This window comes from Diabrotica virgifera, chromosome 7 (assembly GCF_917563875.1).
Source record: "Diabrotica virgifera virgifera chromosome 7, PGI_DIABVI_V3a".
In the NCBI taxonomy this organism is placed as follows: Eukaryota; Metazoa; Arthropoda; class Insecta; order Coleoptera; family Chrysomelidae; genus Diabrotica; species Diabrotica virgifera.
In genome coordinates, this window is record NC_065449.1 from 28,769,074 (window position 1) to 28,788,426 (window position 19,353).

Sequence of the window (19,353 nt, forward strand, 5' to 3'; positions counted from 1 at the left end):
TATCCCCTATATTTATCAATCAACGCTAATGGTATAATGTTATTATAATATAGTGAATAAGATTAGAAGACTAAAAATAGTATTTTTTTATAAATCTTGCTGATTTACTGAGATATATTATAATTAACTGGGATAATTTTTCTCATAGCGAGATTTTATTTTATTACATTAATTTAATCAAAATATTTGAAATTTTCTACTTGTTATTATAGTTTACTCTAAATGTTTAATGTTTATTACTTATTTATCTGCTATTGATATATGTAGGACTTGCCATTTACATATTTAGTGTCCATAATATTACGAATATTATTTTTTAATTTTTAAATTATGTACTATTTAAATGAATATTATTTTCCTCCAAAATGATCGCTGTGAAATTATTAAATCATTCAGAAAAATAAGCATCTTTATTTCAAATTTTACAAATAATTGCTCTATTTTGTTTATTTTCTTTCCACTGAAGCTTATGGTAAGTTATTCATAAATTTATTTTATTTTATTTTGTTTTATAGTGTCTTACAATTTCTGAATGAAATTTTTATACATCGTATTTCCGCAATTAGCACTAAACCATTTAATTAAAAAACCACATACTACATCACTTAATATTTAATTTAACTACATACTCTTAATGTCGTTTTTAACATTTCATATCGTACATAATGTATCTACATATTTTAAATTAAAGATACTGAACTACTGAACAATAAATAAAATTCAAGGTAAAAATAATTTTGAATTTAAATTTTTTTGTATTCTACTAGTTATATGCACCAGCAATACACGCGCGTTGTATTAATTGTTGCCTACATCAGTCAGCAATATTGAAAATATGAACGGTTTTCTGAACAAATTCAATTTGAGCACTGCTGGTGTAGTGGTATCATGCAAGATTCCCATTCTTGCGACCCGGGTTCGATTCCCGGGCAGTGCAGCCTTTTTTTATTTATTTGTATTTTATTTTTATGTACTCTTGTTTTTTTAATGTTGATATTTAGATATAAACGAATTTTTAAATAAGTAAATGTTTACAATAAATGAATACGACAATTTACTTTGCAGTTTGCCGATGACTAGCGATGACTCAACATCTAGGTAGGTATATCAATTTTTTTATTAAGGAAGATATGGAATGCATTAAGCGCAAGTTAATTGAAGTGTATGAAATCTTGGAGTTTAAGAGTCAACATTCAAAAGACTATCTACTAATGGTAATGGTAGAGCAATGACACACGGCCAAGATTATAACTAAGTATTTGGGAGTAAATTTTGTTTTACGTAAACAAAGTTTTCGTTATGATGCTCGAATTTTCAGCTTGTTTCTAAATAACTTTTTTGGATATTCTGTACTATAATGGGATGATCGACCAATGTTAATTTAAATTTAGATAATAAAATTTAACCATTTCGTACCCATATTTTATTGCTACATTTTAAGAGATATATTCTCAACCAAAATTACCACAGGAAATGACTATTCCGATTAATTAAAAATAAGTTGGGATACATAAAAAAATCTCAAGGAAATGACCTCATTACCACGGATAGGCTTGTAAATTTTTCCGAAGACCATTGGTATTTATACAAAAGGTAAGATAATTTCATATTTTTGCAGCACACACGTCACATATCAGGGGGTTTAAACTTTTTTGGACTAACATTGACGAAGATAATAATAATTGTTGTATCTAAGTGAGAAGCCTAAACCAAATATTGCTTAACAGATAAACAAGACGAGATAAAATAGGGCAAAATGTCACAATAGACCAATATAACTTTGAAAGAGTAGAAAGTTAAATACAGGGTGTTTCATTGGGAAAGTAACATACGTTAACTGTAGAAAGAGGACACTTAGGCAATCTCAAAAATACCATACTTAATGGGTCTCACTCCATTAATAACAAAGATACTGGGTGTTTTATCTATTTTGCCATTTTCTTATTTGGTTCATAACTTTTTAACCACACTGCATATTTATTTTATATTTGGCAGATAAATATCCTTTAAGGTGTGAAATAAATTAATTTATTTACAATTGTAAAAAATCCAGGTCCAGATTAAAAAATATTGGAAAAATGTTCCGACCCAAAAACAACACCCTGTACATTAAATTTTTTTAAAATGGATTTTTCAGTTGAAAAGAGGATGAAAAACTAAATTTAGTGGTATACTTTGAATTTTCGGCAAAATGATTTTTCTGGTAAAATTTTGTTCCAATTCTGAAATTATGTGAACTGGGAGAGCTCTAAGTAGAAAAAAATTTAAATACCACTTACAACTTGTTAACCGCACTGTATATTTATTTTATATTTAACACGCGAATATTCTTTTAGGTGTCCAATCAATTAATTTGTTTACAATTATAAAAAATCCAGGTCCGGATTAAAAAATATTGTAAAAATGTTCCGACCCAAAAAACACCCTGTATATTATTATTTTTTAAATGGATTTTACATTTGAAAATTGTATAATTTCAATGTTTTTCTATTATGAATGACAAATAGTTTAATATTCATCTTTAAATAATGAATAAATTATAAAGGGTCATTAAAGAACATGTATCACTTTAATCAACGAAGTATCTAAAAATTATAACAAAACAGCGAAAATTTGCAGCATAATTACTATTAAAAAAAAGCGGTGGTAGCTGATAGGTAGAGCATTGCCTAGGGATCAAGAGGTCCCCTGTTCGAATCCCGGACAAGTCATATTCTATTCAAAACTAAAATACTTATTCAAAATTACCACCATCAAAAATTATTGTTATGTGTTCAAATGTTAATATTTTACCAATTTAGATTAAATAATGGTATTAATTAAAATTAAGTCATATTTTAATTTATTTTACTTTGAGCGCTTCGCAATGCACATAATTTCAGAATTCAAATTCAAAATTTTACCAGAAAAATCATTTTGCCGCAAATTCAAAGTATACCACTAAATTAGTTTTTCATCCTCTTTTCAACTGAAAAATCCATTTAAAAAAAATAATATACAGGGTGTTTTTTGGGTCGGAACATTTTTCCAATATTTTTTAATCCGGACCTGGATTTTTTACAATTGTAAATAAATTAATTTATTGTACACACAATAATTTAAATATAAAATAAATATACAGTGTGGTTAAAAAGTTATGAACCAAATAAGAAAATGGCAAAATAGATAAATTGCCCAGTCTTTGTTATTAATGGAGTAAGCGAGTAAGACCCATTAAGTATGGTATTTTTGAGAACGCCTAAGTGTCAGCTTTCTACAGTTAACGTATGTTACTTTCCCAATGAAACACCCTGTATCTAGGAGCAACAATCACCGCAGATAGGTAACGATATAGCGGAAGAGATAAAAAGGAGAATGCAGGCAGCAAATAGAGTATGTATAACCTCCACAATATGTACTATTAAATCTAAAGGCCTAACACGAACATAAAAAATCAGGGTATAAGTATAAGACAGTAATTAGACCGGTGCTCCTCATATATGGGAGTCAGGCGTGGACGCTGACAAAGACAATGAAAAGAAAAGTTCGGTGTTTTGAGAGAAAAAACAAGAAGAATCTCTGGACCTATCACGACCCGAATATTAACCAATAGGGCTTTTCATTCACAGTCATTTGTTTCGAGCTTCTGCCATGTGTCATCTAATATTAATATATCTACACTCAAAAAGATTTAGTTCGTAATATTGATTAACAGTGATTACTGAATAGTATTTCGTTGTCACAACAATTTAATTTGTTGTTTCAACGAACTTTTAGACATTGACGAATGTATTTGGTTATTGTCACAATGATTGAATAATAATTGTGAGAATAACTAGAGTACATTAATCAATAACACTCAATTTATTCAACCAATAACTTAGTTTCGTATATTTAATAAATACTGTTAATTCTGGCAGCAACTCACGTTCTTGATTTCGTAGATGACAAGCAATTACCTTGGTTTATCGTGACAACGTACAGATTTTTAGTATAAGAGCTGTGAGACATTTTTGAGTAGGTATTTTAGGCAACCTGAAATTTTTTCAGGTGACTCTTCTATGATAGCCTAATACAAAAATGCCGGTCTGGCTGGAGGGTAGCGGTTATTTTCCCCAAAAATCCCCCCAAAGTTAAAAAAGGGTAAAAATTTTTATTACAAAAAATATCATTGATATGACTTGAAAGTAAATTTAAATATTCAAATAAAAAGAAAATAAACAGACCAGGCGATTTGAGGGCGATTTTAACTCTGCAAGATACTTGAATTGGCGCCCCAGGATTATTTTCAGGGGGTGCATCTGAACTTCAGAAGATTTCATCTGAATCTGTACATACTATTAATGGGTATAAAATATACAACTATACATGCATAGCTATGTACATTCCTTCCGGACAGGGAGGTGCAATTGTTATTTTGACAGGGTATTTTTTAATTTTAAAAATAAATATTCTAAAAAAGACACGTTTTTTTTGGTGACATTATCCAATTGCCATGTGATCAAACAAATTACGCGTGCATATAAATGAAACCGCTATAGGTAAGCAGCAGTGTGAGAAAGAGCGTATACCGATAGCTGTTTGCGTCCTCTGTTGTAGCTGAGCGAGTCCGTTCGCTCGAGAAAATCACGTGACCTTGCGATATCTATGTTGTTGTGCCTCGAAACGTTAGAGTAATTATTATATATATTATAGTTTTTTAAGTAATGTTTATTAATTAAAGGAAAATAATACGTACTATACAATAGATTTTGCAAATATGATAGAAAAAGACAAATTTATTATTATAAATATATAGGTAGAAAAGTATAAAACTATAAACTAAATTAATTCTGTTTTCGAATCTTGTACTTCTTCTTCAAACTTCTCATCTGATCTTAAATGTTCATTCTCTTCTTCTTCGTCAGACTCTCCTCGAGACTCAGACTCCTCTTCTACATGATTTGTAAATAGTTGTAATATGTATTTAGAATTAATTAAAAATTAATCAGTTATTAATTAATTAAGTTGCCACGTATTCTCTGTTCTTTTATACGGAGTCGAAGCCTGGACAATCACGGGCGCATCTGAAGAAAGACTTGCCATTGTTGAGATGTGGTGTTATCGAATAATTTAAAAAAAATTCTGCACACAACCCTTAACAAACAGGAAAACATTAACAAAGAAGAAAAAGGCAAAATAAGAAATACTCAACACTATGAAGGAAAGAAAAATGAGCTAAAATAAATATACATTCTCTTCTTTTTCGGCAGACTCCCCTCGATACTCAGATTCTTCTACCTGATCTATAAATAGTTGTAATGTGTATTTAGAATTAATAAAAAATTAATTAGTGGTTAATGGATTGAGTTGCTACGTATTCTTACTTATATAACCAATGCTTAATACTTTGGTTAGATAACCAATCACATTACATTTTTTATTTCTTAGTATATGACCAAAGTAGCTCATGTTTCTTGCCTTCATAGTGTTGAGTATTTCTTTTGCATTTTTCATCTTTCTTAATGTTTCCGTGTTTGTTACGTGTGTCCATGATATATTTAACATTATTCGATAACTCCACATCTCAACAACGGCAAGTCTTTCTTCAGATGCGCCCGTGATTGTCCAGGTTTCGACTTCGTATAAAAGGACGGATAATACGTAGCAACTCAACTAATTAATGATACAAATATTTACAGGTCATGTAGAAGAGGAATCTGAGTCTCGAGGGGAGTCTGACGAAGAAGAAGAGAATGAATATTTAAGATCATATGAGGAGTTTGAAGAAGTACAAGATTCGGCCACAGAATTAATTTAGTTTATAGTTTTATACTTTTCTACCTATATATTTATAATAATAAATTTGTCTTTTTCTATCATATTTGCAAAATCTATTGTATAGTACGTATTATTTTTCTTTAATTAAGAAAAAGTTACTTAAAAAACTATAATATATAATAATTACTCTAACGTTTCGAGAAACAACAACATGGATATCGCCAGGTCACGTGATTTTTCTCGCGAACGGACTCGCTCAGCTACAACAGAGGACGCAAACAGCTATCGGTATACGATATTTCTCACACTGCTGCTTACCTATAGCGCTTTTCATTTATATGCACGCGTAGTTTGTTTGATCACCTGGCAGTTGGAAAATTTCACCAAAAAAAACCTGTCTTTTTTAGAATATTTATTTTTAATGTTGTTCTGAAGCTATTTCCTTGTGGCATTTTTATGATTAATTATTTATATGGGAAATAAGCCACAATTAAAATGAAAAAAATAATTTTATTAACGTTTCGACGCCCAAATCGGGTGCCGTTGTCAAAATACAAAATATTACTAAAATAAATAAAAGTGTTGTTGCTAAGCAAAAAAAAAAAAAAAAAAAAAAAAAAAAATTCTTCTAATAATTTATTTAATCTCACTCATTTATATTGGCAATTCAGACATATATTATACATTTTAAAGTAGAAGACTTTAAAATGATATTGCCAATATTTATGAGTTGCGTTCCTGGGACGACTTACTGAAAGATAGTTCATTCGATTACATGAAATTAACCCCAACTCAAGAATATCCGTCATAAAAAATTATAGCATGTGATATGTCTTTAAAAAGACAACCAAATGCAACGACAGTAAAATTCTCGAGTTAGAGACTTCATAGTAAATCACAAGGGAAAACCAGGAAAAACCCTGTGATACTATCCCGACATCGTAAGTATTTGGTCTTACATTAATTTACTCTCAAATAATAATACATAATTCTGACTTGTAACATGTTTAAATTATAAATAATATTAATAATACTAGATATATAAGTAATACTAAAATATAAAATATGTACTAGCTCGATATTATTGACTTACTAATCTTGGTATTTTCTTTCTATTGACTTCCTCTTTCAGTATGGGTAACCACATCCTACTGCATTCTACCGAGGAATTTGCGACACAATTGGTTTCATTTAGCATAATTAGAGCCGCTTCTTTGATTTTTCTCTTTTTACTATCTGATTCTTTCAGGACTATACTTGAATCTCTCCACTGAACTCTATGTTCATTATCCCATGCGTGTTGACATATTTGAGATCTCTCAAATTCTCTATTTTTAATATAAGATTGATGTTCACTTATTCTAACGTCTAATGGTCTTGATGTCTCACCTAAATAAAATTGTTCGCATTCACAAGGTATTTTATAAATGCAATTCTTTGTTCTTTCTTGATCATTGTTAGGTTTAGTTTTAGATAGAATAGATCTCAATGTGTTTGTTGTTTTGAATGTTGTTGAAATGTTGAATTTATTTCCTATTGTTTTAAGTTTCTCGGATAGTCCTTTTATATATGGTATTGATATTTTCCTCGTATTATTTCTGGTGAATGTTGTAGGATCCCGTTCTAAGTTGTTCTGTTCCATTCGATCCAATCTTGACAATTCCTTATTTATAAACGATAAAGGATAATCATTTTTTAATAAAACAGATGTTAACAATTGTTTTTCTGCTAAAAAGGAATTTTCGTTAGAACAAGTAATTTTGGCTCTATCATATAAGGATTTAATGATTCCCTTTTTAACGTTGATGTTGTGATTTGACTTGTAATTGAGATATCTGTTGGTGTGTGTTGGTTTTCTATACACTTGAGTCTCATATCCAATATCCTTCTTTGAGATCAAAACATCGAGGAAAGGTAGGCTGTTATTGTATTCCTTTTCCATTGTAAATTTTATTGTCTCTTCTTGATCGTTTATAATATTCAGGAACGTATCCAACAATTCTGATCTATGAGGCCATATTGAAAACACATCATCTACATATCTCCACCATACTGTGGGTTTTAAATTTTGTTTAAAAATAATATTAGTTTCGAAATCCTCCATAAATATATTAGCCAATAATGGAGACAAAGAAGAGCCCATTGCTAGACCAAAATTTTGTTTATAGAATTCATTGTTTAGTTGAAAATAGGTATTATGGGTACATAATGTCAATAACTCCATTATAGCTGATACATTTAGTCTTGTCCTAGTTGCCAATGTATTATCATTCTCTAATTTCGTTTTGATTATGTTTAAAGTTTTATCTAATGGTACATTTGTAAATAAACTGTTTATGTCAAAACTTACTAAAATATTATTTGGATTAAATTCAATAGTTGATAATTTGTTTAAAAAATGTTTTGTATTTTTTATAAAAGTGTCATCATTATTAGCAAATGGTTTTAGAATGTTTAATAAGAATTTTGATAGTTCACTACAAGGAGAATTGATGGTACTACAAATGGGTCTAAGTGGTATGTTCGCTTTATGAATTTTCGGCACTCCATAAAAATGTGGTGTCTTACTGTAGTGAGGTGTCATTAATTTTCTTTGATAGTATGTTAGATCATTTTTAAATTTGAATAAAGTTCTATATATTTTGTTTTCCAGTGTCTTCGTTGGATCCTTCGTTAATTTGCTATAAGGTCCATTTGTAATTAGATCTGTAATTTTGTCCTCATATTGTATTTTATTCATTATTACAGTTGCATTGCCTTTATCCGCTGGTAGGATTGTTATGGAGTCATCATTTCTTAAAGTTTTTAAAGCTTTCATTTCCTCTTTGCTGATGTTCTGTTCAATTTGATTAGACTTTTCCAATTCAAGTTTACATAGTACCCTATATTGTTCTTTTTCATGAGTTGGTAGACACTGGGATATTTTTAGCAGAAAAACAATTGTTAACATCTGTTTTATTAAAAAATGATTATCCTTTATCGTTTATAAATAAGGAATTGTCAAGATTGGATCGAATGGAACAGAACAACTTAGAACGGGATCCTACAACATTCACCAGAAATAATACGAGGAAAATATCAATACCATATATAAAAGGACTATCCGAGAAACTTAAAACAATAGGAAATAAATTCAACATTTCAACAACATTCAAAACAACAAACACATTGAGATCTATTCTATCTAAAACTAAACCTAACAATGATCAAGAAAGAACAAAGAATTGCATTTATAAAATACCTTGTGAATGCGAACAATTTTATTTAGGTGAGACATCAAGACCATTAGACGTTAGAATAAGTGAACATCAATCTTATATTAAAAATAGAGAATTTGAGAGATCTCAAATATGTCAACACGCATGGGATAATGAACATAGAGTTTAGTGGAGAGATTCAAGTATAGTCCTGAAAGAATCAGATAGTAAAAAGAGAAAAATCAAAGAAGCGGCTCTAATTATGCTAAATGAAACCAATTGTGTCGCAAATTCCTCGGTAGAATGCAGTAGGATGTGGTTACCCATACTGAAAGAGGAAGTCAATAGAAAGAAAATACCAAGATTAGTAAGTCAATAATATCGAGCTAGTACATATTTTATATTTTAGTATTACTTATATATCTAGTATTATTAATATTATTTATAATTTAAACATGTTACAAGTCAGAATTTGGTATTATTATTTGAGAGTAAATTAATGTAAGACCAAATACTTACGATGTCGGGATAGTATCACAGGGTTTTTCCTGGTTTTCCCTTGTGATTTACTATGAAGTCTCTAACTCGAGAATTTTACTGTCGTTGCATTTGGTTGTCTTTTTAAAGACATATCACATGCTATAATTTTTTATGACGGATATTCTTGAGTTGGGGTTAATTTCATGTAATCGAATGAACTATCTTTCAGTAAGTCGTCCCAGGAACGCAACTCATAAATATTGGCAATATCTTTTTAAAGTCTTCTACTTTAAAATGTATAATATATGTCTGAATTGCCAATATAAATGAGTGAGATTAAATAAATTATTAGAAGAATTTTTTTTGCTTAGCAACAACACTTTTATTTATTTTAGTAATATTTTGTATTTTGACAACGGCACCCGATTTGGGCGTCGAAACGTTAATAAAATTATTTTTTTCATTTTAATTGTGGCTTATTTCCCATATAAATAATTAATCATTTATTTTTAATATTAAAAAATACCCTGTCAAAATAATAATTGCACCTCCCTGTCCAAAAGGAATGTACATAGCTATGCATGTATAGTTGTATATTTTGTACTTGTTAATAGTATGTACAGATTCAGAAGAAATCTGAAGTTCAGATGCATCCCCTGAAAATAATCCTGGGGCGCCCATGCAAGTATCTTGCAGAGTTAAAATCGCCCTCAAATCGCCTGACCTGTTTATTTTCCTTATATTTGAATATATAAATTTACTTTAAAGTCACGTCAATGATATTTTTTGTAATAACAATTTTTACCCTTTTGTTTAACTTTGGGGGAATTTTTGGGGAAAATAACCGCTACCCTTCAGCCAGACCGGCATTTTTGTATTAGGCTATCATGGAATAGTCACCTGAAAATTTTTCAGATTGCCTAAAATACCTACTCAAAAATGTCTCACAGCTCTTGGACCATTTATTAAAACAATGTACAAATGTTGTTAATATAGAGTAATATATGATTATTGAATATATGTAAATTGATTGTTGTGACAACGAATGCATTAATCAATCTACTACTGCATTTAATACCCACAATCAATGCGGTCATTGTGACAATAAATTGAGTTGTTGAGACAATAAATGTTTTGCTTGACCATTTGAAAGTTAACGGCTTTTCCTTATCGTGATACCCCTAGCTTCTCTGTGTTACCGAAGTGCCGAATAATAATTATTGCATTTCGTTTTCAAGTGTAGTCCGTAGCAGAAGGAAGTTTTTGTGTGTCTATTATCGTGAAATTTTGGTCGAATTCTTTTTAAATGTATTCATTTTTTTCGAATCCTGAGAAAACTAATTTTTATTTTTGAAAATTTAAATGCAAAATAAAATATTACAGTATTATCGAGGGTCTGAAGTCCCTGAGAACCTCTATAATGATTATTTTAATAAGTCACAGGGGTGAAAAAGAGAAAATTTAGTATGATTTTTAATTTCAAATAGGCATACCATTCAACAGAAACTTTTTGTTTATTCTAAGGGACTTTCTGCCCTCGGTAATAATGTAATATTTTATTCTGCGTTTAAATTTTTCAAAAATACCTATTAGTTTTCTCAGAATTCCAAAAAAAATGAATGCGTTTAAAAAGAATTCGATCGAAATTTTGCACCTGCGCTCTCAAAAAGGATTAAAGTGTTATACATTTTTGGAAACACTATTTCAAACGCTGTTAAATAAGCTGTCACATGACGTACTTTCCCATAAAAAAAATCAAAGTTACGCCGCGCCTGCCACCTGAACAGGGATCGTGTAAAGTTCGAAACATTGATGTTATAATATACATACTTTGATTATTTTAAAAATCGACCTGTCCGAGCGTTTTACTTATGTGCTAAAAATAAATAAGTTAATAAGGGGGTGGGGGGAGTGTAACACTTATTCCAGTACACTGTATAAGTGAAATCATATGAAAAATCACACAGGGTAAATTCCTTTAGTGTAAGGACAAAAAAGGGGGATTTAAAAAATTATTATTAATCAATTAATATCATACATTGGGCTATTGCATTCAGTAATTATTAATATAAAATACGTTCATAGTAGGAATGAACGAAACTGATTGTAAGCATGAATAGAATTGCTTGTAAGAAAAACCGTATTTATTGTGGGAATGAACGGAATTAATTGTAACAATAAACGGAAATAATTGTAGAAATAAACGAAATACGTTAGGAGAAATAACACTGTTATTGACACAACGAATAGTCTTCGTCGGTCAATTAACGACGTTGTTGTTTCAATAAATAGTGTTCGTTTACTCAGTGAACAGAGTTCGTAATATCAATAACTAGTGTTCGTTGACTCAGTGAACAGAGTTCGTAATACCAATAAATTGATATTATGGTATACATAATGAATGTTCATCCATTCAATAAACGTAATACATTGGCTCAACGAACGAAAATAATGAATTGATGAACATCGTTTTGCTGTCCCAATAAAACCAAGAATTGGACAAATTTTAAGTATTGCGTTTGTTGTCTGAATTAACATTTTTATTGATATTACGTACCTTTTTCGTTGAGTGTACGGCATACGTTATTGGTATATAACAATGATACAAACCAAAGACGTATGACGTAGATATATTAATATTATGTGACACATGCCAGAAGCTCGAAACAAATGACAGTCGATGAAAAGCCCTATACCGACTGAGAACAAATGCGCCGAGTTCAATCAGATGTAAGTATAAGGCTAGAGACGTAATCCATATCTCTCAAGTAAAAGATGGTTTACAACTTGTGCTGCACCAATTTAATATAACTGTCAGAAAATTTAACATGTTAATTTCTCCAAAAAAAAAAAACAAAATGCATGGTTATAACAGCAAATCCAATAAGATGTAAATTGGAGCTGGAGGGTGGAGGGTCAGATAATAGAACAAGTGCGATGGAGTTTAAATACAAACTAGAGTCTAGTCTAAAGAGTGCATCACACTCTCTAGTTACGGAAAGCTCGAAACAGAAGTGGAAGATCAAGTGAATAGAGCAAACAGAGCCGCAGGTTGCCTGAATGGCACATTACCTAAGGAGAAATAAAAATATCGGAAAAAAATAAAAGGCAGAATTTACAAAACAATAATCAGACCAATAATGACATGCGCGGAAAGACCACCTCACACAGACGACAAAAAGATTGCTCGAAACAGCGGAGATGAAAACCCTTCGAAAATCGACGGTTTATACTCTATAGGGCAGAGCTAGAAGTACCGATATAAGACAAAGATGCAAGGTGCACAACATTAATAACTGGGTAAGAAACAGAAGAGTAGAATGGAATGACAACATAAGCAGAATTACAACAAATAGAGTAGTAAGAACAGCGAGAGACGGTTCCCCAATAGGAAGACGATCAGTGGGAAGACCACGAAAACGATGGAACGACAACTTAGTGGAAGCACATTGAAAAAACAGACAGAGTCATGTCTATACAAAAAGAAGAAGAAGATAAATTCATTTAAATTTTTCATCTTCTTATATAATATATCTTATATATATTATATATATCTTCTTATAAGAATATACTTATCAGTAATCTGTTGTTAAAGATTGTGCAAAAAGTACTTAATTTGGAGGAAAGTAAAAGATTTGGAGTATACTTTTAACCCACTATTATTATAAATATATCTCAGACCGTAAAAGTCCATGTAGTGAGACCGCTCCCGTCTGGAAAAATTTCTGATTCGGTTTCTTTGTGGATTCCTATTCAAAAATGTCCCCTTTAAACAAATCTGAAGGGTGCCGGGCGGAATTTTTGGGCAGAAATTGTTTAAACAATTTTTTTTAAACAAATACAAAAGATCACGTTTTTTTGCTCTGGATCATGCATTTTTAGGTTTTTTGGGTCATTTTAAATAAGAAAGGTATCTTGTAATTTTTCTTAAAAATTGATAGTTTTCGAGTTATAGGCGATTTAACATCTGAAAAATGCGAAAATACGCATTTTCGAGGCCTAAATACTTAAATTAGTATTTTTGAGGTTGCCAGATACTTAAATTAAAGTTTGAACATTTTACTTCAAGATTCTGAAGAGTGATTGCGTCAAACCTTAACGTAAACCGTTGTTTTTTAAGTGTTAAATATGCATGTCTATCCGATTTTTTTGCCGGTGCGGCGCGCTCTATTTCAAAAATCTCCAATTTTTCTCCGAAAAATATTTTTTCTAGATTCTTTGGAACATTCTAAATAAAATAAGTTTCTTGACATTTTTCTCAAAAGTTAATAGTTTTAAAGTTATAAGCGATTTAAAATCCAAAAATGCATTTTTTGGCATTTTTCGGATTTTAAATCGTTTATAACTTTAAAACTATTAAGTTTTGAGAAAAATGTCAAGAAACTTATTTTATTTAGAATATCCCAAAGAATCTAGAAAAATATTTTTCGGGGGAAAATGGGACATTTTTGAAATAGAGCTCGCCGCACCGGCAAAAAATCGGATAAACACGCATATTTAACAATTAATAAACAACGGTATATATTAAGGTTAGACGCGATCACTCTTCATAATTTTGAAGCTGAGTGTTCAAACTTCAATTTAAGTATCTGGCAACCTCAAAAATGCTAATTTAAATATGAGTTTTTAAGCCTCGAAAATGTGTATTTTCGCATTTTTCAGATTTTAAATCGCCTATAACTCGAAAACTATCAATTTTTAAGAAAAATTACTAGATACCTTTCTTGTTTAAAATGACCCAAAAAAATCTAAAAATGCATGCTCCAGAGCAAAAAACGTGATCTTTTGTATTCGTTTAAAAAAATTGTTTAAACAACTTCTGCCCAAAAATTCCGCCCGGTACCCTTCAGATTTGTTTAAAGGGGACATTTTTGAATAGGAATCCACAAAGAAACCGAATCAGAAATTTTTCCAGACGGGAGCGGTCTCACCACATGGACTATAAGGACTTAAAGGGTACATGCTCCTACATCAAAACTTGCTTTCTAATGTGTAGCGTTGTGGTTTGAATATAGAGACACCCTGTATAATTCGATGACTAATTGCAACAATATTAAAAAAAAACTTGTATACTACTTTGGTAAAAAACGAATTAACACTGTTTACATTGTATGTAGAAATAATAAACGCTTACCTAAATTTATCGAATTTTTCGGAAGCCCTCGAAACCACAGTCTTCTTGAGGCATCCCAAATTCTCTTTTTCGTGTTCTTCCTCGGCAACCATGGCCCGGGCAAGTTGAAGGTCCGATTCATTCATATTTCAGATAAACAAAAACACGATTCCAACAACAACAAACACAAGTTTCATTCACAAAAATAAGCGGTTTCTTCTAAAAAGTACTAAAAAGTATGAAACGTATCTTTTACACAGATCACCAAAGTTAAAGTTCGACTGCCAATAGAAAACTGTTCTAAATAACAATCGCCAAGTTCGAATGCACGATTATTCCTTTAGTTATGAAGGTTATACAGGGTGTACTGCGAATTGACTGGTTTGAGGAGTGTAGGCCGGTGTCCTCCTACGTTTTATTTTAATTGTTGTTAATTGTTCCTCGCTAATATGAATACAAAACACTCACACTCTATCAAATTAAATATACACTACTGGTCATAATTAATGCATCGAAGCTTTCAAAAGTGTCAGATTTTGATTATTTCGTCTCCTGAAAAGATTTCATGAAAAACTTCTGAAACATTGTGAAATAAATCAAATCCATAAACATACAATTTTTATCGAAGAAGAAGATATTATATTCTTCGTCCTCAATTTGGTTTGTTTTGCTTTGTAAATCTTTATCTGTATACACTACCTCTCTCTCTCCCTCTCCCTCCCTCTCCCTCTCCCTCTTCCCACTCTCTCTCTCTCTCTCTCTCTCTCTCTCTCTCTCTCTTCTTCTTCTTCTCTCCCTCTATCTTCATTCCTGACCATTCGAAGGGAGTGTGGTGGTTATAGTCATGTGTATTTTACGTATCTGGTCATTTCTTTTAAATTATTCATGGGTCTGTTGTATATTCCTGTAATTTCATCGATCCTTCTTGTTGGGCATCTTCCTCTTGATCTTCGGCCTTTTAGCTTTCCTTGGATAATAAGTCTTCCCATAGTTTCTGTGTCTGCTCTTATGACATATCCCAAGTATTTTAATTGTTGGAGATGGACTTGGCTGCTGATCCGTTTGCTGATATTTAACTCATTTGAAATTGAATTATTTGTCCTGTTGTCTGTCCATGGAATTCGTAACATTCTTCTCCATAAAACATTTCAATAGCTTCTATCTTTCTGCTTTTCGCTTATATAGGGTCCAAGATTCAGTATTGGGAATATGGGAATATTAATCAGTTGATCAACCTCAGTTTTTAGAGTTCGTGTTTGAGAGTCCTTCCATATTTTCGCCATCTTTCCTACGGAGACTTTTACTAGTTCACATCTACGTTTTATTCTTCCTCTAGTGTCCCTGTGCTTGTGATCAATATTACCAGATATAAGTACGAGCTCAAAATCTCAAACCTGTCAATCGTGGTTATGTGTGGATGATTGTTATGTAGTGTATTTCCATGTCTGTGATATCTTCTCTACTGTTTCTCAGGGTTCCTGTTTGGTCAGAGCCTATTTTACTTCAAATCAGGCCCGAGGCACTACACAATTTTTGGGCCCCTAAATATAATTCAATAATAATAATAACTTTTTTAAATGTATTAATTATTTAATAGAAATATAGTTGAACAAGAAATTAAAATTTTTATTAACAATAAATAAAATTTATATTTAAACAATTAACCATTGTTAAAGGAGATGGGCGCAAACTTTCGGCTTCAATGCTATTTAAATGCATTCATTTTTTTTTCGAATCCTGAGAAAAGTAATACCTAAGTATTTTTGAAAAATTTAAACGCAGAATGAATGATTACGTTATTACCGAGGGCCGAAAGTCCCTGAAATCTTCGATAATGTTTATTTTAATAAGTTACAGGGGTGAAAAAAAGAGAAAATTGAGTGTGATTTTTAATTTTAAATACCTACATATCTTATTCAAAAGAAACTTTTTATTTATTATAAGAGACATTCGGCCCTCGGTAATAATGTAATTTTTCATTCTGCGTCTCAACTTTTTAAAAATCTTGATTAGTTTTTTGAGCATTCGAAAAAATAAATGCATTTAAAGAGCATTGAAGCCGAAAGTTTGCGCCTATCCACTTAATTATAACTCTTATGGTTATCATTCATCATTGCCTGTTCGTAAAATAAAAGAATTTTGAAAATTTGTTTTGTTATTGTAATAAACATGTTTTGTTTGGTGATCTTTCCGGGGTCCGGGCCCCATTCAAATACGGGCCCGAGGCAGGTGCCTCACGGGCCTAGTGGTAAAATAGTGTTTGGTTTCAACGGTCCAAGTTCTGGCTTTAAAGTCTTTTGTTATGTAGGTAACATATTTTTCTAAATAAATCTCTTGGCTAATTGTTTTGATCTTGGCCCTCAATAGCTTTCCACATCTTGTGATATTATTGCTGTTTATCAGCCTTGTACCTTAGTTTTATCTCTTCGTTGAAGTTTGTCAAACTAGCTTTTTCCCTTTCACTATGTATACTACTTTGACAAAGATTATTTTACGGGTTTCGTCTGTTATCCAGTTTGTTTCACTGGATTATTTTTTAACTTTGTATGATTAATTGGTGTTGTTAAACAGTGCTTAATATTACCCCACAGTTCTTGTGATATACCCTTACGAATAACGGGCATTCTTCTTTGCACTTATTGGAGGTTATCTTTCTTTCTTAGTTCTATCCTTTTCGTCTCTCCCGATGTAGCTTATAATTTCACTTTTTTCTATAGGAGTCTAATTCTTTCTTTTCAGAAAATCTTCGAATTATCTTTATTTGTGTTTTGTCTAGTAGTTTTTTGGTTTTTGACGTTTCTGTCTAGTAGGTCTGGATCCCGCGTATGAAAAAAAAGTTGAATAATAGCAAGCTGAAATTTTTTTAATAGCTTAAGGGTGTCTAGTCGGACAAACTTTGATATATGGGAACACTGGAACAAGGGAAGTTTTAATTGTGAAACAGGTTAAAAATTTGGAACGGTCCGACAGAACTTCCAATTGATTTGTTACCCTTTCATTAAACTCTCATGCAAAAATCAGGCTGCTATTTATCACCAAATGGGCATTATAATGAGTGAAACACGTGGAATATGTCAAATGACAGGAATTATGCTATTAACAAACCCTTAAGCTATTAACAAATTTTCAGCTTGCTATTAATCAACTTTCTTTTCATACGCGGGATCCAGCCCTATAGTTTCTGTATTGAGAACAATAGTTGAGATTACAGGTGTCGTGTAGATTATTGATTTGGTCACTACGTTTTTGCTTTGCTTTATTATATGATTTATAAACCCTCTCAATATCAGCAGTAGGTATAATGGAGATTCCATACAACACTGTTATCTTCTAAAATACTTCGCACTAGAGAACTAAATAATTATAACCACACGAAAAAAGCTGTTGAACATGATGTTACGCAGACAGATTTGTCATCTGCTAGGACCTCGCTTTCCTTTTATTTTTTCTTGCATTATTAATTAAAGGATATTATATCTCTCGTGTCTCAATATACATGTATGTTCAAGATAAGATGTTTTGCGTTTTTTTAATAATTTCTACAAGTTCACGATCTCTATCCAGATCTTAAAACTTTTTCATTTCTAACATGGTCAGTCCATTGGATTTTTAGAATACGGCGAAATATCCACATTTCAAAGTTTTACGACCATGAAGAACTCTTGCTCATAGAGTTTAGAGTACCTAGAATGCACATCAACACAAACATGTATAATGAAACTTTGAACAAGCTCCCTCAAGCAATAAGAAGAAAACATCCAGGGAAGCTCTCACTTAGTGTAATTATTCTGCACAACAATGCTCGACCTCATATTGCCAAAGTAGTGAAAGAAAATTTACGACTAAAGAAATGGAATGTATTACTATTAGAGCATCCACCCTATAGTTCAGATTTATCGCCTTGCTATTTTCACTCCCTTGAGTCGCTGAAAAGGGCGTTAAAAGATAATCGTTTTCAGTCGGACGAAGATATGCAAAACGCCGTTAAAGAATTATTTGAGCAACAACCACAAGAATCCTTTAAGCAGGGTATACATCGATTGGAGAAACAACGGGATAGGTGCCTTAATTGTAGTGGCAATTATTCGTAGCCAATACTTTTTGTCTGGATCAAATATCGGTTTCATTTTAATAGTGGAGTCACTAAAGGTGGTATGAGCCGATTTCGTTCAACCTCCATCGATTTGCATGAACATTGGTGGGAGGTTAGAGGATATCTCAAGAAACAAAGGTGACATGGTGCCAACTTGCACTTTTACCCTGGGGGGTGGATGCCACCCCTTCTCGGGGTGAAAATTATTTTATTAAAAATAACCCCATAATTAGATATGGGGACAAATTCTAAGCAAAGTTTGTTATATAAAGTTATTAAAATAAATCAAAACTTTTTGAGTTATTAAAGATCAAACATTTTAATTTTTCGTTAGAAAAATTCATGTTTTTAACCGATTTTTCATAGATAACTCAAAAACTATAAGTTTTTACAAAATTATTACCAAAATTGAAGCTAATAAAACATTCAATAAACTCCTTACCTTTTAATATTAACTAAAAGTGAGTTATAGGTAATTGAATGCATATTTGTTTCGGCGAGTACCCAAATCTAAGTATTCAAGCTTAAATTACGGGAAAATGGTGCATTTTTTAACATAAACTTATTAAACATTTGTGAAAGTAATTATGCCGGATTTATACTCAGCTATTGCCACTTCTGTTGCCGCTGACGGAAATATTGCCCGAAATACGATATCGATGCGAGTGAGGTGTTTACATCAGTTCCTCGCCGTTCCTCGTCAATGCCTTCACAACTCATTACCGAATGAC

General features: G+C 31.3%; 1 protein-coding gene and 1 non-coding gene across 2 annotated transcripts in view; one reads left to right on the forward strand and one right to left on the reverse strand.

Moving 5' to 3' along the window:
* Positions 1–14,809, reverse strand: part of LOC114330604 (NAD kinase) — a 214,517-nt gene extending 199,708 nt beyond the window's left edge. The window contains exon 1 of the mRNA XM_028280004.2: positions 14,551–14,809. Within this exon, the coding sequence (XP_028135805.1) occupies positions 14,551–14,675 (125 nt within the window). The 5' untranslated portion in view covers positions 14,676–14,809. The remainder of the gene's footprint in view (positions 1–14,550) is intronic.
* Trnag-ccc (transfer RNA glycine (anticodon CCC)) lies at positions 867–937 on the forward strand. The gene has a single exon. It is a non-coding gene; the product is annotated as a tRNA-Gly (tRNA).
* Positions 14,810–19,353: the final 4,544 nt, after the last annotated feature.